Source organism: Trichechus manatus, unplaced genomic scaffold, assembly GCF_000243295.1.
Source record: "Trichechus manatus latirostris isolate Lorelei unplaced genomic scaffold, TriManLat1.0 scaffold00203, whole genome shotgun sequence".
NCBI lineage: Eukaryota > Metazoa > Chordata > Mammalia > Sirenia > Trichechidae > Trichechus > Trichechus manatus.
Window position 1 is genome coordinate 1,719,549 of NW_004444139.1, and position 26,069 is coordinate 1,745,617.

Consider the following 26,069-nt stretch of genomic DNA (forward strand, 5'->3'; position numbering starts at 1 on the left):
GACCCCGCCTTCTATCCTCAAGCAGGCCCGCCCCCCCCAAACATCACATTTCCAGGGACCACCTCCTGACCCTGCCTTCTATCCTCAAGCAGGCCCGGCCCCCCCAAACATCACATTTCCAGGGACCACCTCCTGACCCCGCCTTCTCTCCTGCAGCCGCAGGCACAGCCCGCCCTTCGCTCTGCCTGTCCCAGGGTAACTCGGAGGTTTCTCCTGCCTTGCTCCCACGGCTGTCTCCCTATCGAACTTCACTCCTTTCGACTTTCCGCAGTTTTTTATAAACTGAAAAACTGGAAACCACCTACATCTTAAAAAAATAGGGCACTAGGCACCTGATTACGATACGTCCATCTGAGGAATTATCACAGACATAAAAAAATCACGTAGAATAATACTGACGGGGAAAAGCATCCACATCTTATGCCCAGAGAAAAAGCAGGGGCTGTCAGTGGGAACTCCCTCAACTTTCTGTCCCCACACCTACCTGGCTAAGGCCAATCATTCCACCTGTGCCCAAATTCATCCCCTCCCACATCCCTAAGGACCTGTGTTCTCCACCCCCCGCCCCGTCGCATACGCAACACTTTCCTTTGAACAGGTTCAGACCTCCCCATTTGAGAAGTCCCCTGAACGACCATCACCGCCCCTCAGTTTCTCACCTGAATCACTCCTCAAGCTACTGTGACTGAGCTCCCACTCTCTGCTCTCCACTGAATTGCTCTCAAAATCCAATGGGCCTCTGGAAGAAACATAACTAGGGAACTGTCGACAGTGCCTCTGTGTGGAGTTTATTTAAGAAGAAAAACGTAGAACTCCAAACAGTGGGCCCGTTCGCAAAGGGAAGGGTTTGGCTATGCATCAAAACACTGGCAAAGAGATGTGTATTTTACATATTTTAGGTACAAATAGAAAACTCAATGTGGGTAATAAAAAAATCCAACAGAGCCCTTTTTACTCTCTAGCTACCTGCTACCCCACTGCCGCACGGCCCGTCTGGCTAGACTGTCCGTCCGGAAACACTGTTTCCCCCTAACTTCTGTGACACCGCACTATCCTGGTTTCCGCTCTGTCATCTCTCTTTCCCCTGGTGCTGATGTTCCTCAGGATTCTGTCCTCACCCTTCACCTGGCTGCTCTCACTCACTCCTCCTCAGTTACCACCAGCAAACTCGCTGATGCCTCTGAAATCTCTACGTCCAACTCAAACAGTTGGCCTCAACTCCAGATCTAATGGATACAGGTGCTTGCATATTCCACGGGTTCTGTAATTCACACGTATTAAAAACTGAATTCCTCATGTTCCAAAGGGGTTCACATGCACTTCTCTCTCCTTCTATGATATTATCTCCTTGAATCACACCAACTACTACCCTACAGTTCTGGTCAGAGACTCCTAACTCTCCTGCTCGTGTTCTACACCGCCTCCCCTACTTCTTCCGGAGTCATTCTCCACTCCAGAGTGAGAGCAATCCTTCTACAATGGTATGTGTGGCCACACCACTTTCCTGCTTAAAAAGCCTTCCAAGACTCTCCAATATCCCAAAGACAATGTTCACACATTGGGTGGCAATTCTCAAGGTGTGAGAGAGCTCCTTCAGTTCAGAAGTGGAGTCATCTCTTGTGAAGATTCTTCCCGAGCGTCACGGATGGCTAGCAGGACTCCTGGGTACCCCCAGAACCATGTATCTACTGTCACTCGAGCCTGACCACACCCACTGCCCACAAATGCCTGCTAGTTTGCCCACCTCTCCCACCAGACTGGCCTCCTAGAGAATCATGGTCTTGCGTGCTTCAGGCTTACCATTTTTATCACGTCATAAACCAAAAGGAAAACCAACTGAGAAAAAAGTATTTAACCCTCCTCACAAGACAGCTCAGGGTGACGCTTTTGAAATTTCATAAAATTGCATTGGGCCTCTTAAAATAATACTATTCTAACTACAGGATACAGATAACGATGAAGCTCAGTAATCAGTGACCACAGTAGTCAGACTCTGTAATCGTCATTTAACTGATACCCAGAGTTCTCTAGTAGCCTGGGGACACTTACAATATCACAGTCTTTCTTCCCTTCTCGTTTGATTGGCTCATTCAGATCTTCTTGGCTTCGAAAACTAAACTTTTCAATGGCTTCTGTAACTCCACGCAGAGAGCTGTAGATTTCTTCAGAGTTCAGGTTCTCTGTATCATAGTCCAGCATGCTAAACATAAAAAATATTTCATTCTTTACCCTGACGTATGGGCATAAATTACCTCTAGTAATTCACAGAGTAAGATACATAGTTCTGTGTCTTTCGGTGACTTGGAATAAAAAGGGGACATCTTTTCTTGGTGCACCACTATCAGACAATGACACCCCTTCCCTGGAGAATCTGGCCCCGAACACACGACATCATCACTCACTAAGAAACCAGTGGGAAACAACAATCACCACAAGAACGCAAGAACTCAGGAGTGACAATTAGTGACGGAATGCACGAGGTTATGAAAGTGGAAAAATAACTTTCGTATCTTGAAGATGGAAAAAAGTAGTGTGATTGTTACTGGTCTCAAATGTACAAACTCAAATTAAGAGGAATGGGCACTTCAAAATAAAGCTAGTATTACAAACAAACCTCCGAGGAACAAGGCCAAAGACCTCCCAAGACTGGGTTGGCAGGCAATGCTCACTTACCAGGAACAGAAACTTATCAAATAAAACCCCATGACTCAGTCAGAGCTAGCCTACCAATGGGTTCCTAACTCTATGTCCTCTAACCCAGGAGAGCTTCCCGAACATACCAGACTCTTCTAGATGCTTCCATGTGAAGTTTTACAATAAAAGCAGGTCCCACAGAGATGTGTCATGCTCCTGGATGGATGTTTGAAAACACTTCAGGAAGGAAGAAATACTTATCCCTCAAGGGAAAGTCATGTCAATTGCTGTCCTTTCAGATGTTTAGCAAAGCAAAACACAAAATGAAGCAAAAACCCTCATCTGTATCTTGGTGCAACCAGTGTGCCAACAAGTGGCTGTGAGAAGGGCACTGAAACCAACAGAGAACCCTAAGAACAGAACCACCGTTGCTGCCCCTCGTGGGGAAGAGCAGAGAAAAGCACGGGGCAGACACACCAGTAAACGGGGGGCAACACCTGAAGTGAGAGTCGAGCAAAGGCAAGTCCGAACAACGTGACCGAGCTTAAATATCACTTGTTTCGAGAAAGTCCTCAAGAAGAGAGCAGAAAGCCACAGTTCTCCTGGGGGCGGCCAGGGACACTCCAGGGAGCCCTGGCTGTAAACAGTAAGCATGGGACATTACTGAGGACCAGAGAGAAGCCATTTCTCTGCTCTTCCAAAGAGAAAACACCGAAGAACTAGGCACTCACTGGCGGGAGCCCTTTCCTAAAGGCAACACCATCAACCCTGTAGGAAGAAGAGGTAAGCTTCCTGTTCTTAAAACAAATAACACTTCCTACCCCTTTCCCCCTTTAAAGGCTTGGACAGCACAGCCAGCAAGATGTGGACAGGTCCCACCTGACAAAGCCAGACTTCTAGAGGCTTGAGGCTGTAATGATCTAGGAGTTTCCAAGGCAGTTAGGTTCTACTGGAGCATAAGATCTGAACTCATGCTCCAGAGATGGAAGCTAGTTGCCTAAAACTGCAAAAATGGCCCAGGTAAAACCCGTTTTTCTTTCCTGATGAAAGAAAGGAAATACACACCCCAACTGTACTTGGAGAGTTCACAAATACACACACCAACTCAAAGGTTGGCTCTGCCAATAAATGAAAAGAAATGCAAACCTTGAGCACGTTCACAGCTGAAAGTCCGTGTACAGACTGACAGGAGGTGGACAAGAAAACCTGAACACAATTCAAGACTTCAGTCTCCTCTGAGTTCCCAAGGCTGTCTGTCTGTGAGGTGATCCAGAGGCAACATCCCTTTAATGTGAAGAAAGCAAGGGGTCCTTGTCCTCTTCTCTGAAAACACCACAATACTAGCTTTATGTCTGAACAAACGCATTTATACATCTGGCCAGCACACTACTGTTTATGTGTAAAGACTGAGTATGGCTCAAACAAAAAAAATAGTATATACAAGACGTTAAAAAATGCCTTAAAATACTTTTAATCATAACAACAAAAATAATAGCATAGCCCATGCAAAAACAAAAACAACAAACTGGAAGAATGACAGAATGGACGAGAGTAGGTCTGGCAGAATGCTCAGCTTTTGAAGGGATGTCACAATATTATTTTCCATACGTCGCTTCAGCAGATGGTAGCACTCAGATAATTCGTCTCGTTATTCTTAACCTGAACATTCTTAAAATATTCCATTTTGGTTTGCATAAGTTTACCATTACGGAAGCCTCTTTTCAAAGTGAGAAAATAAAGTATTCTGCGTGTTACTACTTCCGATGAATACACCAACCCCAACTCCCACTTCAGGAGTGTTGTGTGCACACCCAGCACCAACTGTGGTGATATGGTGCCACTTCTTTTGGGCTACCTGGCTGGAGGTCTGAACTATTTCCTTGGTACGAAGCTAACACTGTGAGCAACCATGGTTCCCTCTAACAGGAAACAGACAATGCTGCTCTTCTTATGCTTTGGCTTGATCTGTCCTTTGTTCGAATCAACACCTATAGAACCCTCGCTTTTCAGGGAGTCGTAGGTGATGGTGTCCTGACAAACCATGCGGAAGAGCAGGCAAGAGGAACCCAGCAGCCTTACTCAGAGGAGATGCACTGAGATAAGCCCAGCAGTCTGTCTTGTTTCAGCTGCGAGACAAGCCAGGATATCATCTTCTGGGTTAAAGGCCACAGCCTGGTCACTTGTAAATACTTTGATAAGACTCCAGAAGGGCTTCCTTAGGGCTCATTAGATCAGGAGGAGTTAATCAATTTGTGAATACTTGCTGACTGAAGGTCAGGTCACGTCACCAACAGAAGCAGAGCAAAGCCCCGGCCTGCCTGGGAAAGGCTCCGTATCACGGGTACAGCTGCGTATGGGGTCAGCTCTCCAGAAAAAGGGAAACTAGGGTGGGCGTGTGCCTTCCGAGGTTCCTTCTTTGCCACTTCGTAGGGGAGAGATACTAGGTAGAGAGTAATTGTTGCCTGTTACGAAGTCAGGATTTGGGCACAGTCAAGAGACAGACGTGGAGTTCCTCTTAGCTTCATGCAACTGATAGCTTTTCTAAATTCAAAAATATCGAGTCGGCTCTCCCTCCTACGGTTAATAGAAGCTACAAGTATTTATTACACATTGTCTAGTAGATAAGTTAGATCAACAAATACAAGTGTGAGCACATCTGACAGATGATTCTAGTAACGACATGTCCTCTGGAGGGTCAGTCTTGCTGCTGAGTGGGAAGACTCGCCAGGGTAAGCTCAGTGTCCCTGAGGGCATACAAGCCAGTATACCGGCAGACAGCTAAACTGAGCTTATGGCCTGAGGTACTGCTAACCTTTAAAAATGAAAAGGTGGTGACATGGTTTACCAGCATCCCAGACAGCAGTGACCCACTGTCTGCTTGCCCTGAGACTCTCTGTAGACACATCATTCTAGGAGTCTCTGCAGACTTTAGGATTCTCTGGACAACTTGAGAGCTGTAAGGGCTTCCAGAGAAAGATGTTGCTGAATATTCAGCTGACTGGTTTACCATGTACAGCTTTGCTATGGTGAGGATACAAAAAAGAAGGCAGACCTCCTACGCACAGGTCATCTAGGAAGCATTTCGCAAGTCACAGACTTTATTCACCCGTGTCCTGTCAGAGCATGTGCGCTCACCTTGCCGAGCCCAATGACTGATACTGCCCGGGCTATGCTTACATGAACACGGGTTCTCCGGGCTTTGGACCTCGAGCAAGAGCGCTCAGCAGGCCCTCAACTGGGTATCTACATGGAACCTTCTCTGCACCACAGATTTACCACCCGTCTAAACAGCTGAGGGAAGCCCCACCCCTCCTTATAGACTCATAGCTTAGTCATATTCGACCAGCGGCGGTGAGCTTCACTCGGCACCTCGATGGTGACTTGAGAGGATACTGATGGCTCTCCTGTCCAGAGGCGGGGCACCTTTGGAGAGAGGCAACAAGGAACGTAGCTCTCAGAGCTTTCTTTCTGGGTCTGTGCTCTCTGACATGACCACATGACGAAAGAACTCAGTCCACACACGTCACAGCAGGACTGAGAGCCATGCGTGCCGTCTGGGAAAGGGCAGGTCTCGCTTGCTCTGCAGTGGGAACGCCTCGTGTGCCTGAGAAGAAGGCTTGGAAGTGGTGCCCCTGTTGCCTGCCTTGATCTCGCAGGTCAACAGTCAGTAAGTGTTCCCTAAGCGACTGCGGGGGGCTGAAGAGTCTGCAACAGCAGGAACTGATGGATCCTGATCCGTTGGAGACAGAGTCACCTTCTGCTCTGATACTCGGGAGACTCACAAAGTCCTGCCCACCTTCCCACCAGGGCTCTACTCCTGCTGGTCTAAGCCAGGCAGGGCTCAGTGGAGGCAGCTAAGAGGCTTTTCGAAAGGCTTGAGACGACCTTGGAAACGCAATAATATTGTGACACCTCAGACAAGTGTAACAGGTAGCGTGTTACCTGGGAGAGTAAGAGCACCTGAGAGTCTTGTGGGAAGGAGCGGTGGGGACTGAGTTAGGCTGAGAAAAGGGAGGTGGGTGCTTCGACAGCCCGTCGGCACTCCAGCCCCACAACCGACTGCAGTGATGAGAAGACAAAAGTCAGCAAAAGGGAAACAGAAAAGGCGAAGGGGAGGGGAGGGGAGAAGACCCTGCACTCCAAGTGTCTCAGGGCCTCCTCCTTCCTTGACAAAGTTCTAGCAAAATCTATCAGATTCAAATGGACTACGTCACCATGCAGAGAAAATGAACAAATTCCGTTTCACAGTTTGGTCCTCAGTGAGACTGTTTTAGTCTTTCCCCTCCCAACCACAGGATGTTTTCAGTTTTTAAAATCACAGGAGATTCCAAGTGTATGTGTGTTTGAGAGGACATTATAAGCACTTACACACAAGAAAATATGGGTATTGTTTCAGATAACCCAGCAATTGTTTTAGGAAGAACCAAAGAAAGAATTATGGGGGCTTAACTGAGAAGTGGCCAGAGGTAGTACAACAGGGAAAGCTACAGAAAACGTGCTATTCTGACTAGAGCACTCAGGCATGGGCCTGTGTGTGCTACACAGCTGGAATCCAATCACGGCGTTCAGAGGCTGACACAGCCGTTCCTCCTGAAAGAATAACAGCACAACCCACTAGAGGCCTAGGATGTTAAGTCTCAGCTGGACAGCTCAGAGTGGGAGCACCAACAAATCGATTCCTCTGCTCCTATCACCAAATATGAGAATTAAAATTCTATACAAAATGAAGGCATCCCTCTTCAGTCCACAAATGTCACTAGGTGACCTGGGCTTGCAGAGGCCATGACAGGAAGTTCTAACAACTGTTTGCAATTCGAAAGAACTGAGCCCAGAGAGACTGGAGAAAGGGGTACTGAACTGGCGGGAATGGTGATGTGCGGCCCCAGGGCCGAGATCATGACGTCAGAGATAATGTTTCTACCGTCAGCCCTGCTAGTGACTGGTACTTCTCATAGTTCTAAGAGCATACGTCCTTTCCTGTGGTGGGTCTGGAGCTGGTCTCCCTGAGGACAGTTATGGCCTCCATTTTGTAAGGAAATTAAGGTGTGCAACCGACAGGGCACTGAGGAACGGAAGGGCCTAAAGACCTTCTCTAAGTCACACATGGAGTCGGGGTGGAGGTCCAAGAAGAACACGGGTGACCACCACAGGCAGGAGCTCTGCAAAGGGCAGAGGACAAAGCAGATGCCTCAGCACCTCCTCACAGTCAATCTCACTCTGACTCTGGGGATACTGTTGGTCCTCAAGTGGACAAAACGTAAAACCCACCTGCAATTATTTTTATTGTTAGGGGACACAGAGATTATCCAGTGACTTTCTGCTCTTGACATGTTTGCCAAGAACATACGGCAGACCAGAGCAAGAACTGCGTATACTTTTTTAAAGAGAATGGACCTCAGATGCTTTCTGGTCTTTGTCTACTCTGCTTTCCATTTACCATAAGATCACACTAGGTAAGATAAGCTAAAATATAAATACGTGTTTAATGATGAAAAATCCCATGTCATAAATCTCTCCAAGTACCAAGGAGTATTTATTAGCTGATAAAAAGCAGTAATTCTTCCCTCACACAGAAACAATAATTGATGGACTCTTTTACAAAGCTGAACCTGTTATCTATAGCTTCTCTAACATTGCTGGGTCAATAAAAATGACTTCCTGACTAGTGATATTCTAAAAAAACTATCAAATTAGAGTTGTTCTTCATTTTAGAATACTTCCTTATTATCACCATGATCTGAATGTAGAATTTTTGGGCAAAAAAAAAAAAAAAAGTTCATTCTGATGCTCAAAATTAAAGACAAATAACAGGTGGTAACTTCTTGTCTGAAGGATGAAAAGCTAACATCATATGGTCAAGATCATCCAGAAGAATGACAAGATCAGAGAAAATGAAACTTTTAAGAGCACTGCTCAGAAAAGCAGCAGAGATTATACACTGTAGGGACTTGCTCATCACCTCCTAGAATGTGGTCATCCAGCCATTCTTCTATTTAGTGCAGGAATTCATTTCTTTCATAAATTTCCTGTACAAAGTATGTAGCCTATTTGATTATTTCCAGGGACACGACAACATGAGGCAGTTTTTCCCAGTGAAGGACAATTTTAGTAGTAAGAAAAATTATTTCTCCTGTTGAGCTCAAGTTGGTTAAGACCATCTGGCTATTTATGCACTGAACGACAGCAAATTAATAAGGAAAAAAAAAAAGAAACTACATAACTAAATAACTTCCTAAAGAAGAATCTGTTCACGATATTCAGACGACACTTAAAACCAAAAAACCAAACCCACTGCCGCCAAGTCGATTCCGACTCATAGTGACCCTACAGGACAGAGTAGAACTGCCCCACGGGGCTTCCAAGGAGTGGCTGGTGGATTCAAACTGCTGACCTTTTGGTTAGCAGCCGAGCTCTTAACCACTGCACCATCAGGGCTCCAGAGCACACACGGACTTTTTAATATTGAATGAATCTTTAATTCATTTCTTCTACTGACCTATAGCCCTAACAGTAAAAACTGAGGTCAGGCCAATTTAGAAGAAATGGTGACTTGTAAAAATAAATTTAAATTTTAATGATTTGGGGATCCATAAGATTAATACCGAGCTGATTCTTAGCGCTGATGGATTATGCTAGCAGCCCCCACCACTGTTTTACTTAGACTATCAGCATACACAATAACATACTTAATCTGAGGTTTGCCTTCCGCTTCCTACCTGAACAATGTGCCACCTAATAATGAAATGGCTAAAAGAAGTATGAACTGCATATTATGAAAGAACAGATTTCCCAATTAATGTTCCAAAGTATTGCTTCTAGACAAAGGCCAACAATTTACAGGGAATACAAGTTTTCCATAAGTCACCCTACCAGGAAAGAATACGCAATGATTTTACTGTCAACACTGGACCCTAGTAATGTAAGAAAAACCATATACCTTAAATATAGATGTTAGTTTTAAACAAATAGCTGGCTGAACCCCAGTCATACCTGGGACAAGTCAGACATATTTCCAGTAAGTTTGTGGTCTCAACTGCCTAATTATAGTATATCTTGTTGAAATCGTTGACAACACAGACCAACTGTGGAGACAGAACATTGTACTCCATCACACCTAAATACATTTGGGGGATTAGACATAGATAATGTAAACAGCAAGGCACTATAGGTATATAAAATACTCTGCTTCACCAGGGAAATATGCAAATTTAACATGTTCCAAACTAGTTACAGATTAACTTGAGAAACTGAAGAGAACTTCAGCTGGTAATGATGGAGTCTGGTAGACTTTAAAAATCTAAATTTAAAGCAATTAAGTATTGATATCTTCCTACTAAAGAGGGAACCCTTAATATTAAAGGAAAAAAGGTACACTTGCAATATTTTCTTTTAACTTTAAGATCCTGATAAAAGCAACCCATAGGACAAAAGCCTCCTGATTTTTGTTGTTAGTGATCTCCAAGAGCTGGAGGTCCAGAGTGGTTCTGCTGTGAGTAGGGCCACACTAACTCCAGCGCATGGGAGGCGTGGCTAAAGCCACTGCGCAGACTCCTGCAGGCTCTGGCCAGAAGAAGTGCCATCTAAAGACCTCTAGACACAGCTGTTTCTCTTCTTAAGCCACCGCACTGGTTCTGTAAGGCCAATGTTTGTAGGGTCCCAACACAAGTCTCAAACTGGTGATCCAACTTTAGCTGTCAGGCTCTAAATCACAGTCCTTCAGAGCAGCATTCTGAGTGAAACACGAGCTCATAATGACAAGCAACTAGGCTTGGAGTGGCCTCTTGGTTAGCAAACTAACCCAGACTTGGTGCAGACCGACTCTGAAGGGTTTACGTGCAGGACTAAATACCTTCAGGTCCTCCTATCACTTAGAGAACAGGTGACGGATTTCTACAAGGATTCCAAGTAACGCAGCACTAAACACAAATTTTAGGTTTAAAATCTGTTAAGTACTAGGGTACTTAAAACCTAAAGTACTAGAGAGTGTTTAGAGCTGAAAGGGCCGCAGAGAACATTTAGCACAAACTGCTCATTTTACCACAGAAGTTAGTCACTTTGCCCAAGACCACACAGTTAAGACCTGAGTAAGGACAGAGCCCGTGGTCTCCTGAGACTCAACACTTTTTGGTTATTAAGCTTGATCTTAAATCTAGAGACACGCTGCACAGACACTAGGGTGCCTTAGTTTTCTTCACTTCTGTTGCAGTGACTTTACCTTGGAGACAGACCCCCATGGGAACAGTTGGTGGGTGAGGTCAGGGGGCTGGTCCTGCTGCTGGTGTGTCTGGAGGAAGTCCGGCCAATCGTATTGCTTGGAGAGCCCTAGGCAAAGGCAGAACAAGCACTATTACTTAAGGTCGGTATTAGAACACAGCTCCACTCTTCCCTTGGCCTTTTAACTCACGTGTAAACAAATGGGTAGAAGCTGCACAACTGTTTCTCAGAATAATAAGGCCAATTTCGAGTGCATATAAATCAGTAAATGTACAACTGTCTTATGGGTGTTCCTGGAGTTGAATGACTGATGTTGGTTATGCTAGAGTATCAGACATAATCAGGCATTTGCATTTTGCAGTGTTAAAAAATAAGACTAACTCAATCAATGAACAAATAACTAATAAAACGGCCAATTAAAAATTTAATAGATTCAACAACCTAACCCAAGAAAAAGGCCATATTTAAATACCAGTTCATTTACTCATTCATAATATGCTTATGGAGTGGCTAGAGATACACTGGGATCAGGCATGACCCCAACCACTGAGGAAAAGCTCACAATCTACTAGAAAAGAACGAGGAAATACGCAATTTTGTGAGAGGAGGTTCAAGGTAACGGACAGGCAGAGGCCCCAATTTGAGCACAGAGGCACCAACTGTCACCCAATGCACTCACCACACTGGTGTTACTAGAATTCTTGAGGTGGTTATGGAGGAGTTTGGTGGCACCATCCTGGAATGTTTTTGGCAAGGCACCAAGTAACATGGTAAATTCAGGAGTGTTCAATTCAAACAGAGAGATTAGCACAATTTGTGCTGCCTAGAAAAAGAAGACATGATCAATTCATGTGACATACAATAGCATATCTTGGTCAAAACGTCCGTTATAACCATTTTAAAAAGAAAACATTTAAACGAAAAATATAACTACCAGATGACCCAACAAATTCCACTCCTAGGTATATATCCAAAAGACCTGAAAGCAGAGACTCAAACAGAGACTTGTACACCAATGTTCACTGCAGCACTATTCACAATAGCCAAAAGGTGGAAACAACGTAAATGACCATCAACAGATGATGGATAAACAAAATGTGGTGCATACATACAATGGAATACTACTCAGCCAGCAGGAGAAATGAAGTCTTGATACATGCTACAGCATGGACGGAGCTTGAAGACATTATGCTGAGCGAAATAAGCCAATCACAAAAGGACAAACACTGTATGACCTCACTTACATAAGAACACAAGAAAAGGCAAATGTATAGGGACCAAAGTTTATTAATGGTTACCAGTGGTATGAGGAAGGGGAAAAGGGTGGTTAATGGTGAAGGAAAAATCATATTAAGGGTAAGGCTGCACAGCCAATTACTGCAACTGCTGTCAGTAGTTGTACACCTATAAAAAGCTGACTTGATGTGGAGGTTTAGGGTCATGGTTTCAGGGGACGTACCACTTAACCAGCCTAATAATGTGTTTAGTGCTTCTGTTCTACCTCCTAGTTCATTACATAGCACCTGGGGTCTTAAAAGCTCTGGAGCAACAGAGGAAGAAGGAGGATCAGGAATAGGTGGAGGAAATAGAATACGTGGCTAATTGCCTCCACCAACAATTGCCTCCTCTGCCATGAGACCAGCAGAACTGGGTAGGCCTGGCTACCATTACCGAACATTTTGATCAAAGATTCTACAGAAGAATCCTGATCAAAAGGGGGAAAATGCAGAACAAAACTTCAAATTCTCATGGACTCTAGACTTTCTGGAGCCATGGAGGAAAGATGAACACCTGAAACTATTGCCCTGAGATAATCTTTAAACCTTAAACCAAAAACATCCCCTGAAGTCACTTAAAACTGAATAATATTTTAGCTTAACTAGTAAGTAAGATCTTCTTTGAGCATTATGCTCTTTTAAGATTTATGTATACAGGATCAAACTGACAACAGCAACTTGAAAGATTAGATAGGAAACTTAGGGGCAGTGAGTTCATGTTAATGAGGGAGGTACTCAGAAAAGGAGGGTGAGAACGGTTGCACAACAAAAAATATAATCATTGTCACTAAATCGTACATGTAGAAACTGCTGAATTGGTGTATGTTTTGCTGTGCATATTCTCAGTAACAACAAAATAAATACAATTTAGAGAAAAAAGGAAACATTTTTGTATAAGTAAAATCACTAATAAGAGGACACCCTTCACATCAAAAAGCAAAACCAAAAAGCATGTAGAGAAAATAGTTATCAACCATCATCAACAGTCAGACTTCAATCTGGAAAATAAGCCCTAGCTTCATTTTAACACTTTGCCCTTAGAGTTCCACAGCACATTAAGGATAAATTCCAATAACTTTCCCTTTGTTGTCTGGCACCAGGAAGGAAGCTGATAAACAGGTAAACGAAACAATCAAAAAATAAGAAAGGCTTAAGATTGTTCCCACTCTAGTAAGTCAGAACTGAACAGGGCTCCCAGCGGTGCACCCTGGAAAGAGCAAGCTTCTAGGTGAGCTGCTGCTAGGTGATCCCAAGAAACTGCTATCCCTTGGTCATTCCTTGTGATGTCCTAGTAGATGTCACAGTCCTGCTCCGATGGACTGAAACATACTCGAAAAAGACCAGTCCAAATGCAACGGAAAAGCTCCTACTTTTACATCTATGACCCAAGAAGAGAGACAGTCTTTGGGGAAGGCAACCAGATTTTGGATGGTATAATTTAAAAACTCGCTCTTCTGCCCTTCGGAAGACATGCTTCTTTTCATTACGAGTTGAGACAACATCTGCAGTACCGCTTGTAAAGTAGGAAAAGGTAATTAGCTGAAGCAACAGTAGCCAAATGAGACTCAGATTCTTCTAGCAAGTAATGTGCTTTCTGTTGTATTTAGTAGCAGGCAATCAGAGTTTAGAAAAATTAGATTACAAGGGTTCTAACTTGGAAAAACTACACCAAAGGACAATTTCAGTTAACACTGACTGGCATTTCTTACAAATGTCTAGAAGAGTGAAGAGAAATAAAAACACGTTATGAAAAATGGTTTCTGTGTATACAATAATTTCTTCTTCATTTTGACTAAAAGCATACATTTATTTTTCCAAATACTGTAACTTTTATGATTGCAGTATTCTTAATCTTTTTTCCATGACATAGAGTATTACATAAAAATGTGCTTGCTGGTAAATTCTTCGGACATCAACACCATAAAATATTTCATTGCTTTTATAATGATAAAATTAAGTCTATAACCAGTTAGGACAAAGCTATTGTTATCTATGCCTGGAGAAGGGGGAAAAAAAATCCAAAGACCTAAATATATTTAACCAAAATTAAAAAGCGAATTACAAACTTAAATTTATCAGTAAAAGACTGTTTACCATAGAATCCACTGTCGGTAAGCGTTGCTATGCGTCAGAGCCTAACAACTACACAGAATCAAAAATTACTTTTTTCAACATTTCAAAAGCATTCATTAAACACCCACCACCACCCACTGCCATTGAGTCAATTCTGACTCATAGCGACCCTACAGGACAGAGTAGAACTGCCCCATAGGGTTTCCAAGGAGGGCCTGGTGCATTCGAACTGCTGATCTTTTGGTTAGCAGCCACAGCTCTTAACCACTACACCACCAGGGTTTCCTCATTAAACACAGCACTGGGCAAATGCATATTGCTTTTTTTCCTTGACTCCCAAATATAATCATTAGCAGTTTCTCTATCCAAATTAAACCTGAAGGGGCCAATGTGCTTCTATGATACTAGTAAAAAACTTATTATTCATTGTACTAAAATGTAAGGAGCCCTGGTGGCACAGTGGTTAAAGCGCTCAGCTGCTAATGGGAAGGTCAGCAGGTAGAACCCATCAGCCGCTCCCGCAGGAGAAAGATGTGGCACTCTGCTTCTGTACAGATTACAGCCTTGGAGACCCTATGGAGCAGTTCTACACTGTCCCATAGGGTCGCTATGAGTCAGAATGGACTTGATGACGATGGGTTTGGTTTTTGGTACTAAAATATAAATTTCTACATTTTGAAACATCGTAAATAAATCACTACCTGAAGGAATCTATTTCACCATGAGTTTAAGGTACTGTTAGCACCATTTATATACAGCCAAATTCAATTTAAATAGAGCAAGTTTGAAAAATCATGCAAAGTAACCTGTGTATTTAAAAAAGATTTCATTAGATGTTACAAAAGTGCATGTAGAAAAAACTCAGTGTACTTCAAGGAGAAAGGAAGAAGCAGACTTGAGCTTTAACCATGAAAACATATGAATGTCATCAATTTAATAAGAAAGTCTGAGCACTTAGTTTTTGTTGACTGAAAATTATAAAATGTATAATTATACTCTTGAATAGCATAATTCTATGTGAAATGTGCCACTGCCTTTACTTAAAAGTCTGTATTTTTTCCCAGACTGACAGGAAATGCAATGCCACAGGCTAACCTGAGGGTTTTCATAAAGCAAAGTATAAAATCAGTGAGGTCTTCCAGGAACATGGTGGGGGCGCCTGCAAGACAACAGGCCCAGAAACTGTGAAAACTCACGGCTACTTACTATTAGCGACTTTTACCTACGTGGGAAAAAAGTCCAATAAACTTTTAACTTCTGGCCCATTAAGGAAATTTTTTCCCAATAATAAGAAATCGAATAGGAATTTTGAAACTATAACTAGTTGGACAGATGATGTGTGTGTGTGTGTGTGATTTTATACAGTTTTCAAAAAAATCATTCTTTGGCTTAAAGCTGTTTCCAAAATAAAATCTCTTTTTAATGAGACCCAAGCTCCAGAAACGCAAAGTATCATTAAAGTATGTTACTTCAAAAAGGAATGAGACTGTCATGGTTCTAATCCATTTTACCTACGACCCCCTTAGTGAGATGTCAGAAGGCTGGGATCCAAGCAAGGAAGAAACCCGGGTGGTATTTATCATCCCTGTCAATATGCTCGCGTTAAAGGAATAATTTCCAAAGGTGGGGTAGGGTTGCAGAGGTGTGTTTAAAGCAGCCGGGGCACAGCTCCTAGTCAACAGGCAACTGCTGTCGTCTGCAGCTCTGAACTGCTGTTTTCCACAAGAGAAAAACCAAACCCGTTGCTGTCGAGTCGATTCCAACTCACAGCGACCCTGTAAGACAGAGCAGAACTGCCCCTTGTGGTTCCCAAGGAGCAGCTGGTGGACTCTGAGTAGTGCTGAATTCCTCTAATGGACAATTCTGGGGCAATTTAAGGATCAAACCTCAACTTAAAAGGAGAGACTCTGGTGCACGCCCCCGGGGCTGAGGGTCAAAGGGTCTTCAGAATCTCACTGCCGCTATCTGACACGAACTCTCAGGCCCTTAACTGCCTTGAATGCTGCGTACCTTACACAGAAAGGAATTCTTCCTCACAGCTGAAAGATAAACGAAGCCTGGACAAATGCTTCACGGTTGGTGTTGATTTGGGCAAGTGTGGAAAAGAAAAGCCAAGAGTTTTCTAACTTATTAAACAGTGATTACTGGTCCCTTCAGAATGTCATTAAAAGTGTTATACAAACTACCAACCAGGGGGCATTCCGTGATCTACAGGCATTCCGTGATCTACAGGCATTCCGTGATCTACAGGCATTCCTTATTCAACACAGGCTACTATTCCGTTGGGAAGACAGTTAATCATAAAACATACCAAAACACAAACACTTACACACACACACACGCACACACACACACACGTGCACTCACTCGTACAGTACTGCATTAATTTTAGATTTCTTCAAAACCCTCCCAGTGTCCTCACGAGGGTCTGGTATTAATACTCCAAAATGCAAACACAGAAGCGTGTTTTTTGAAATTAGTTCACAGTGTCTAATCTACCTGTTGACAATGTTCTTCCGAGTTTCCTCCTCGGAGCCCAGAGCGGGCTGAAGCTCACTAACTGGGAAATCCCCCTACTCGACTACGGTGAAGCAGGGACCGACAAACAGGAGAGGCGGCACGACTGAATCAGAGAGGAACCAAGCTCTTAAACTACGGCTATTTGTTGGCGGTCAGTGTTTGGCTTCTTCTATAAAAAATTACGTAGGCACATATAATCTAAAAGTAAGAATAATAAAAATAATAACAGCAACTACCAGTTTTAAACGCCAACCTCATCTAGGTCCTGTACTTAATCACAATCCTCCAAAACTTGAAAGAGGTGTCAGTAGTTAAACTGAGATTCAAACCTTGTTTGATGACAGGCCGTGCTTCCTCTATAATCAGAGACTTAAACATTTTTTCATTAAAGAAATTTTAACTTTCAAAGGCTATTTATATACTTTTCCTGCTTTAGATAACAGCATCTTTATACTTTTTAGGTTTCTTTACCATGCCTTCATTTTCCAAATTTCTCAAAACATTTGGGGACTGATCTGTCATTTCATCTAACGAAGTACCTGTTAAATGTTACAGAACCCACGTATGAGTAGCACACATTCAGGATGTTCTGAATCCTGAGATATTTACACACAATTAAAAATTCAATTGCCAACACCACCATCCCCTTTGACTGATCACATGGCTTCCTAACACTGGAAAAAATTTGCTTCTCAAGTTGTTGAAAAACAGTATCTTAACAACAACAAAACATGACAAGCTTCCAACAACAGCAGGAGCTGCCACAGCAAACGAAGTCCTATCGCTTTATGTTTTCATACCTTCCATCGCAACTAATTCTCCCTCCCAATGAGGGCTCGAGGCAAGTAGTAGTATTCCTATTTTACAGATGATGAAAGAGAACCCGGAGGTTAAATTATTTGCTCACACAGCTAACAAGTGGCAGATGTGGAAGTCGAATGCAAGTGTAAAGTCTAGAATTCATTTTCCTTCTGTGGTTAATACTTTATATGGCCTTAACACAAACCCAGTGCGTTAAGAGAGCTTTAGTACACCTCTGTATACTTTGGCTAACACAACTGGTCAGGACTTCCACGCTTAAAAAGAGAAACTGGGTACTTTCAGAACAAAGCAGGCCAGTTAAGCTTTGGGTGGGGCTCCTCCATCTGGCCCAAACCAGTCTCAGTCTGGAGGTGACATCACCTCAGCAGCCTTCACTGGTGGTTGGTCCGTGTTTCGGTTTTGATTGTGCTTCCCCCTCCTTTTTAAAAAAAAATGATTTTATTGTGGTAGAAGACGTAATGTAAAATTTGCCATTTGAACCATTTTTCAACAAACAAGGCAGTGACATTAATCACATTCCCAATGTTGTGCGGCCATCACCAGGCTCCAGTTCTGTAACTTTATCGCCTCAAACTGAAAACTCAGTGCCCATCAAGCAACAGCTCCCCCGCCCCCCGTACCCACTAATCTATCTGGTCTAGTCTAGATAGTTCAGGTAAGTGGGATCCTACAGTCTTTGTTCTTTTGTCTCTGACTTATCTCACTGAGCACGATGTTTCCAAGGTTAGTCCACACGACAGCACGTATCAGAACTTCATTTCTCTTTATGGCTAAGGGATCCTCCACTGTATGGATGTACCACATTTTGCTGAGCCGTTCGTTTGTTGCTGGACAAGTGGGTCGTCTCCACCTTTTGGCTATTGTGATTAATGCTGCAGTGAACACTGGTGTGCAATACCCCCTCCTTGTAAAAACATCTTAAATACGTAAACATCACCACCTACAATGTAATACACCCCAACACACTGAGATAAAAAAGAAAACAAGCAAAATATTAAAATGCTGAAATCAGCAAATGTGGGTTTGTATCAGCTTGTGCCAGCTTAAAACGTTTCAAAAGTGCCTTCACAAATAGGATCTAATAGACATGGAGAATTAATTACGTTGTCTCCTCAGGACTTGTCTGCATAAAATTAACATTCTCCAAGGAGGGTTACACTTGGCAGTTTACTGCATAGATTTCAGCCTGAAGGGCTCTTAACGTATTTTGAATATAACCCTACCCTACTCTTAAGAAGAAATTAAAGCAGGACACCAATAGAAGACCTTGGTGCATGATCACAAAATACTTTTAAATTACCAAGATTTCCATAATCCCTGATATAAGCTTTGTTGTTGTTAGGTGCCACTGGGTCAATTTTCAATTCATAGTGACCCATGTGACAGAGTCGAATTGCCCCGTAGGGTTTTCTAGGCTGTAATCTTTATGGAAGTAGATCACCAGGAGCCACTGGATGTGTTTGAACTACCAACCTACAGGTTAGCAGCTGAGCGCTTAACCATTATGCAACCAGGTCTCCTGGGTATAACCTCCAAGACTCTGGAAATGATGAAGCAAAACATACATTTATTTAAAATAGACAGCTAAGAGTATCTTTAGGACGTTAAATTATCTAGATAAGAACAGGTAACTTGTTTTATTTTTTTTACAGCTTTAATATAATGCTAGTTTTCGACCTCAGCGATATATACCATATCACAATTTCCAAGCATTTTTACTTATTATGGCACTATATTCATTTAGACAATGTTTCAAAATGCATGTCAAATTCTTGACTAAGGCAGCTGACATCATCACTTCTAACTGCAAATATGTTTACATAAATGTCCAAGAAACAGTACAGCAAAACAGAGCATTTAAAAGTGAATCTATCTCTAGGAAGGATTAACCTGTAGTGCTCTCATACAGTTCGTGGTACATAGCTCAGGGGCAAAAGTACAAATACTTGGATACTGTACCTTAATACACCTATTTGAATCAAACAACAACGCTTTACTAGTCAGTCCTGGATGTGTACACTGAAAGCTGAACAATCCAGAGCCACAAAGGTCTTAGATGATAAAGGAATCTAGAGGGCGCCCAGAATGCAGAGGTGCACCTGGAACTAAGCTGAATCTCACCACCATCTGCATAAGGTAAAAAGACTCCCTACTTAAACAAGAGCTCAGGAATTACCAAATAACTGTAGAAGATTCCTGCCAACCCACTGACGGAGAGGCCGAAGCTGTGGTAGGCAGAATTCTAAGTCAGCCCCCAAGATTCCTGTCCCCTGGTGTACATGCCCCATACAGTTCCCTTCCCTAGAGTGTGAGTGGACTTGTGAATATGAGGGGATATCACTCCCATGATTATGTTACATTATATGGCAGAAGGATGTTGCAAATGTAATTAAAGTCCCTAATCAACTGATTTTGAGTTAATAAAAAAAGAGATTGCCGTATTTTTATGGGAATAATGTCCACCTTCTACCTTTGCCAGCTGTGTCCTCTCCCCGCAAGGTATTTCTGTAAGTGCACTATGCCGATTTTTTGTTACAGCAACATGTAAAAAAAAAATTGGCATAGCGGCGCTTACGAACATACCTTGTGGGGGAGGGGCATGGTTGTCAAGCAAACGGAGAAGGTGTGTTGTCTGAGTAAAAATACGGCATCCTGGGTGGACCTGACCTAATCAGATGAGCCCTGAAAAGAGGTTAGAGAGATGCAAAGTGAAAGAGATCCTCCTGCTGGCTTTGTCTTAATTTCTCCTTCATTCTGGAAGAATAGTTTTGCTGAATATAGAATTCTCGGTTGACAGTTTTTTGTGGCTCAGCATTTTAAATATGTTATCCCACTGCCATCTGGACTCTGTAATTTCTAATGAGAAACCAACTGTTAATTTTATTTAGGATCCTTGGACATGACAAGCCTCCTCTCTACTGCTGCGTTCAGGACGCTGCCTTTGGCTTCTTGGCAGTTTGGTATCTTGTGTCTCGGTGTGAAATCTCTGAATTTATCTTACTTGGAGTTTACTGAGTGTGTAGACTGATGTTTTTCCTCAAATTTAAGAAGTTTTCAGACATTATTTCTTCAAATTCTCCTGCTGGCTTTGAAGAAGCAAACTGCTATGTTGTAGAGAGGACCATGTGGCAGGAGACAGCTAGCAGCCTCCAGGAGCTGGGAACGACCCCTGGTTGGGAGCCAGAGAGACAGCGGGCACCTCAGTCTTACAACTGGGAGGAAGTGAATTCTGCCACCATCAATGAGCTGGAGGAGGACTCTAAGTCTCCTTTGAGACTACAGCCCCAGATGGCACCTGGATTTTATCCTGGTGAGACCCTGAGCAGAGGACCCAGTGAATCTGCCAGATGCCTGACCCAGTTGTGCTGTTTCAAGCTGCTAAGTTTGTGGAAATTTGTCATTTAGTAAAAAAAAAATCAATACAAAAGTTCAAAAGCCAGGAAATTCAAGACCATAGTTTTGAAAATGAGGGCTTTCAAAATACCATCTGAAATTACATCATTTCTCTTTGCTATGTGTCATTCATTAATTCATTCAAAATATTTATTAAATACCTACTATGTTCCTACAGGAGCCCTGGTGGCGCAGTGGTTAAGAGCTCGGCTGCTCACCAAAAGGTCAGCAGTTCAAATCCACCAGCCGCTCCTTGGAAACCCTATGGGGCAGTTCTACCCTGTCCTATAAGGCTGCTATGAGTCAGAATCAACTCAACGGCAATGCATTTGTTTTTTTGGGGATGGAAGTTCCCACTGGAGCCCTGACGGCACGGTGGTTAAGAGCTCAGCTACTAACCAAAAGGTTGGCAGTTCGAATCCACCAGCCGCTTGCTGGAAACCCTATGAAGCAGTTCTGATCTGTCTTGTGGGGTTGCTTTGAGTCAGAATCGCCTTAACGGCAACAGGTTTGGTTTTTCTGGTATGCTGCTACAGGAGGCCTGGTGGTGCAGTGGTTAAGGAGCTGGCTGCTCACCAAAAGGTCAGCAGTTCGAATCCACCAGCCACTGCTTGGAAACGCTCTGGGGCAGTTCTGCCCTGTCCTATAGGGTCACGATGAGTCGGAATAGACTTGATGGCACCGAGCTGTGTTCCTACAGGCGTTGTTAGGTTCTTGGCATACAGGTGTGACCAAATCAGTCTCCCACTGCTCAACTTCTCAAAACCCTCTGCTTCACTGTTTCCAGACAAACCTCATCACATTTCCTTAACAGGGACTACTTCCCTTCCCCTAAACTTGCATTGTCTGTGCACATTCCACCCACATTTTAAGACTGAAGATGAAAGTTATCGTCTCTAGAAAGTTTTCCATGATCGATGCAGCCTACATGAGCTGACGACATGCAGAAAACCAGGCAGATGGACAGTCCGTTTGGTGGAAATCCATACAGGGTAGCAGGGCCCCAAGCACCAGGCTGGGCTTCGATGCCGTCTGTGACTCTAGGCAGTCGATAGGGAGGTGGGCAAGGTACTGGACAGTGAGGCCTAGTCTTGAAAATACTGGGGATCTAGGGTAGGCAGCAGAAGAATTGGTGGCGACCAGCTCAAGACTACATCAGCAGCCTGTGTGCCCTGAGGTTCAATCCCAGGGCAACAGTCTAAAATCCTGGGCCTCAAAATCAGCCAGGACTGAGAACTCCTGATTTAAGACTTCTCAAGTTCCTCTGAAAATTAGCATTACTGTCCCAGAGCCTGGGTGTGAGCTGGATCTGAAGATGAGGAGTTACGCAGCGCTCACAAGGAGGAAGAGTGAGAAGTAGGGGCAGCAGTGGAAGGAGCATCAAACCAATGAAGACCAAGTCTCGTGAAGCGACTTCAGATAATCCCAAATACTTGAAAATAAACAGTTAAGATTGTTTAAATAGTAAATGAACCATATGATTTCTTCTAGATAATTCTTTGGTTCTCCTCTTTGAATGCCATCAGGGAGGGCAAAGTGTCTATCTGCATTTGGAAATGCACCAATTTTGCTAATTATTGCTTGGGATTTTCCCCGTCTGGACCCCAAGGCCAAAGGGATAGCTGTGGACAGAGTACAGTACAAAATAAAAAATGCAAGGTTCACGATTATACACAAATAAACCAGAATCAACTACTTTTAGCCTGCAAGCAGAACCGAGAAATCCGGCTTTCAGAAGTACTAAAGGCTAGTTTTTACACAAAGTAAAAGAACAACGGCCATGTATGAAACCCAAGCTTAGAAACAATGTACAACTGACGGGAAGTGAATGGGAGTAATAGCAACAACACAATAATAGCTTCTACTTGCTGCGTGCTTATGAGATGTCAGAAACTAAGTAAACACTTCATATTAACCCACATAACAGTCCTATCAGGGAGATTACTGTCTAACAATACAAATAATAGCAGGCTGTGCTCTCTTTACAGTGTTATTCTGTCCATGTGCCATTTCAGGAGAAAGTAGCAACAACAACAAAACACCACCTGATATTAGGATGTCTCCAAAAAACAGGATTCCACCTTCCCTCCCCCACACGCCAAATCAAAGAGCAAGTTCCAAGTGTGGTACTCAATCGGAAGTTTTTCTGCTCTTTATAAAGTCAAGAATCCATTGTATCTCGTGACAATTTCCCACCACATTTTACTATCAAGTACCCTAAAGCTAGGTAGATAGCCTGAGGCCTGCGTGCAATTCCCCCTTCCCAGTTCATGCTGCAAACCTGATATAATGAAGACAAATGTCCCTGTAATATAATAATGGCTTCACATCATAAAATACGTAAAACAGATGCTTAGAGACAATGTATTATGCAAGATTTCAGACTTCCACTTTCATACTCAAAGACTGCAGCCAGGCAGAGCTGGAGAGAGAAGGTAAGGGGCAGTAAGTCTGGGTCTTCACAGAAAAGGAGGAAGAGAGATCTGTGTGCGGCTGGTTTGCAAGTTACTCAATCAGTTCTTCTAGCATATGTGCCTAAGAAACTGTGTCATTACACTTTAGACCTCTTGGACATACCTTTCTCACGTCTGAACTCTTTGGTTCTGTTGTCCAGGTGATAATTCTAGAAACAGCAAGCCTTGTCTCACTAGAGTTTATAAAATCTGTTGGATCCATTTGCCTGGCCAGAGACTCAATGTACTTTAGGATCGCAACTTTGACCTGAAAAATCCAATAGTTATAAACATTAAGTACACTTGATGAAATCTTTTAATACATCTACTCCTCATTTATCGACTATCTTGTTAGCCAACATTTCACATTTATGACAGTAGTAAAAAATCCATTATCCGACTATTTTGTGCAATAACGACGTATGTCTGGCAGTAAAGAACGCTGAGGTGCGAGGTGAGAGTAACACTGGCTGGGATGGTTACGTGTCAACTTGGTTGGGCCATAATTCTCAGTGGTTTGGCAGTTACATAATGATGGAATTTGGCAGTTAGATAATAATTTAGCCATCCTCCATTTTGTGATCTGATGTGGTCATCCTCCATTTTCGAGTATTGCTGATTTTTGCATAACAACCAGGTCTTTGGAACCTAACCACGTCAATCAATAAAGAGTGGGTGTAAAATTCTTAACGGGGTCAGAGAAAAGCAAACGCTTTTGAGGGAGATCTTCCTTTCTCCCGGATTTGTGTTCCCATGTGGAAGAGCATCATCCGTGGGGAGAAAAACATGAAGGGACGGATGAGTAAGTCTGGGTACAGAACTGGCACGCAGCTCGGTCCCCTTCTCTTTTGGATCTCAAGAATGTCCACAAAGGGTGCTCTCATCCTGCCACAAGAGACTTCCAGTGCAGGATCCCACGTGGGAAGGCCCGGTTTTCCAGCTCTGCCCTGACTGGGAGGGCAAGTTCAGCTCTCCAGTTAGTTGTTCACACATTCTAGGCCAGGCCCTGCAAGCCGGCATCTAACAGCAACGAAGCTGACTCCTGCCCTAACTTCTCCATAGACTTTTCAACTGGTTTTGACCTCAGGAGAAAAGTGCTATTATTTATTGGGCTCATCCTTGAAACCTCAACAGAAGTTAATATCTAAGAACACGTGATGAACATGACCTAATCCGAATTAACACACATCCTCTCTTCAAATTTAATCTTGGATTATAGTATGATTTTCCAACACGGAACAATTTTCATGTCTTAAAAATGTTACCATTAAAGAAACATTCCAGTTGGATACCTGTCTCAACACGTGAGACTGCCTCACTTCTCTAGATTAAACAGTGATTGTGAAAAAGACTGACGATCCCAAACGTCAGTGAGGATACGGAACGGGAGCTCGCATACAGCGCTGGTGGGAACAGAATACGATACAACTACCTTGGCCATTTCTAGGAAACTTAGACATATACCCATCCTACGAACCAGCAACTCTACTCTAGGTATTTAACTGCGAGAAATGGGAACATGTCCACAAAGACTTGTGCAAGAATGCTCACAGTAGCTTTATTCATATTAGCCAGATAGTTATGTATAATGTAAGTACATTTGAAGCAAATCTGAGCTCTAAAAGTTTAATTGCAATGATAAAGAGTTACCAACCTTGAGATTTGGAGTCTGAGTTTGATCCACAATAAATCTCATCAAAATGTTAAATTGTTGATCAAATGGAAAGGAATCCCTAGGTATGAAAAAATAAAGTGCTTGTTTTTAAAGAAAGATTTATTACCCAGAAGAATATAAAACTACTTAAGAAACAAAAACATCCTGTTTGGGATGTTTGTAATGTCTGCAAAAGCAAACTTGCTCACATTTTCAATCTAGTATTTTTAACTTATTAAAAATATTAAAGTAATACACGTTTACATAGAAAATCTAGAAAAAGGTAAATGTTGTTTAAATGTACACTCCCAAAACAGATACTAAATTTGCTCTGAGTATGCTATTTTAAAAACTAAGAGCAAGCAATAAAGTAAGGAAGGTGTTCCTACCCGCCCTTCTAAGGGTCTGCTCACCTTCTCTCAGGGACCCTTCTGAATAACGCCTACATGAAAACACCTCCAATTCTCACAGCTTATTCTTACATACCAGCTAGCTGTTCACAGCTGACTGTTTGAGCCGTACTGTCCTCCTTGGTCCTGGCTTCGTCACTGCTTAGGATCCTGTTTTGCACAGTCACTACCCCAAGAGTGCCTGCGAGATACTCTACAAAGGAAAATTCCCCATCCAGCTACAGAGCACACACAGAGGCCTGGGGACCTAGGAGCTCCTCCTCTTGCTCCATTTCTTGCCTGTTACTGATCCCATTTCTTGGAGCCATTTCACATCTCTGATGCAATCAAGTAACCCCAAGAAGCTCTTGTACTGAAAGTTTACGGTTCTCTCTCTTCAAAGGCTGCTGCAATGACTAGCTGTTGTAGATTACACTGTGCTCCTCCCCCTCAAAAAAAGTATGTATTGGAATCCCACTCCTATGTGGCTATAATTCTGTTTGGAAATAGGGTTTTCGTTGTTATGTTAACTAGACTATCCCTGAGTGGGTGGGTTCTAAATCTATCACTTCTGAGCTATAACAAGAGCAGACGATACGCACACACAGGGGAAGACAGACACCACGTGAGGTTCGGCGAT

At 43.0% G+C, this 26,069-nt stretch overlaps 1 protein-coding gene across 12 annotated transcripts in view; it reads right to left on the bottom strand.

Moving 5' to 3' along the window:
- The window catches only part of CLASP1 (cytoplasmic linker associated protein 1), a 350,733-nt gene that overhangs the window by 42,516 nt on the left and 282,148 nt on the right, over nt 1-26,069 (bottom strand). For all 12 annotated transcript variants that reach the window (XM_023742167.1, XM_023742168.1, XM_023742166.1 and 9 more), the window contains 5 exons: nt 25,041-25,119; nt 23,511-23,654; nt 11,528-11,671; nt 10,850-10,956; nt 2,050-2,200 (listed from right to left, as the gene is read on the bottom strand). In XM_023742167.1, coding sequence (XP_023597935.1) covers nt 2,050-2,200; nt 10,850-10,956; nt 11,528-11,671; nt 23,511-23,654; nt 25,041-25,119 — 625 coding nt within the window. The remainder of the gene's footprint in view (nt 1-2,049; nt 2,201-10,849; nt 10,957-11,527; nt 11,672-23,510; nt 23,655-25,040; nt 25,120-26,069) is intronic.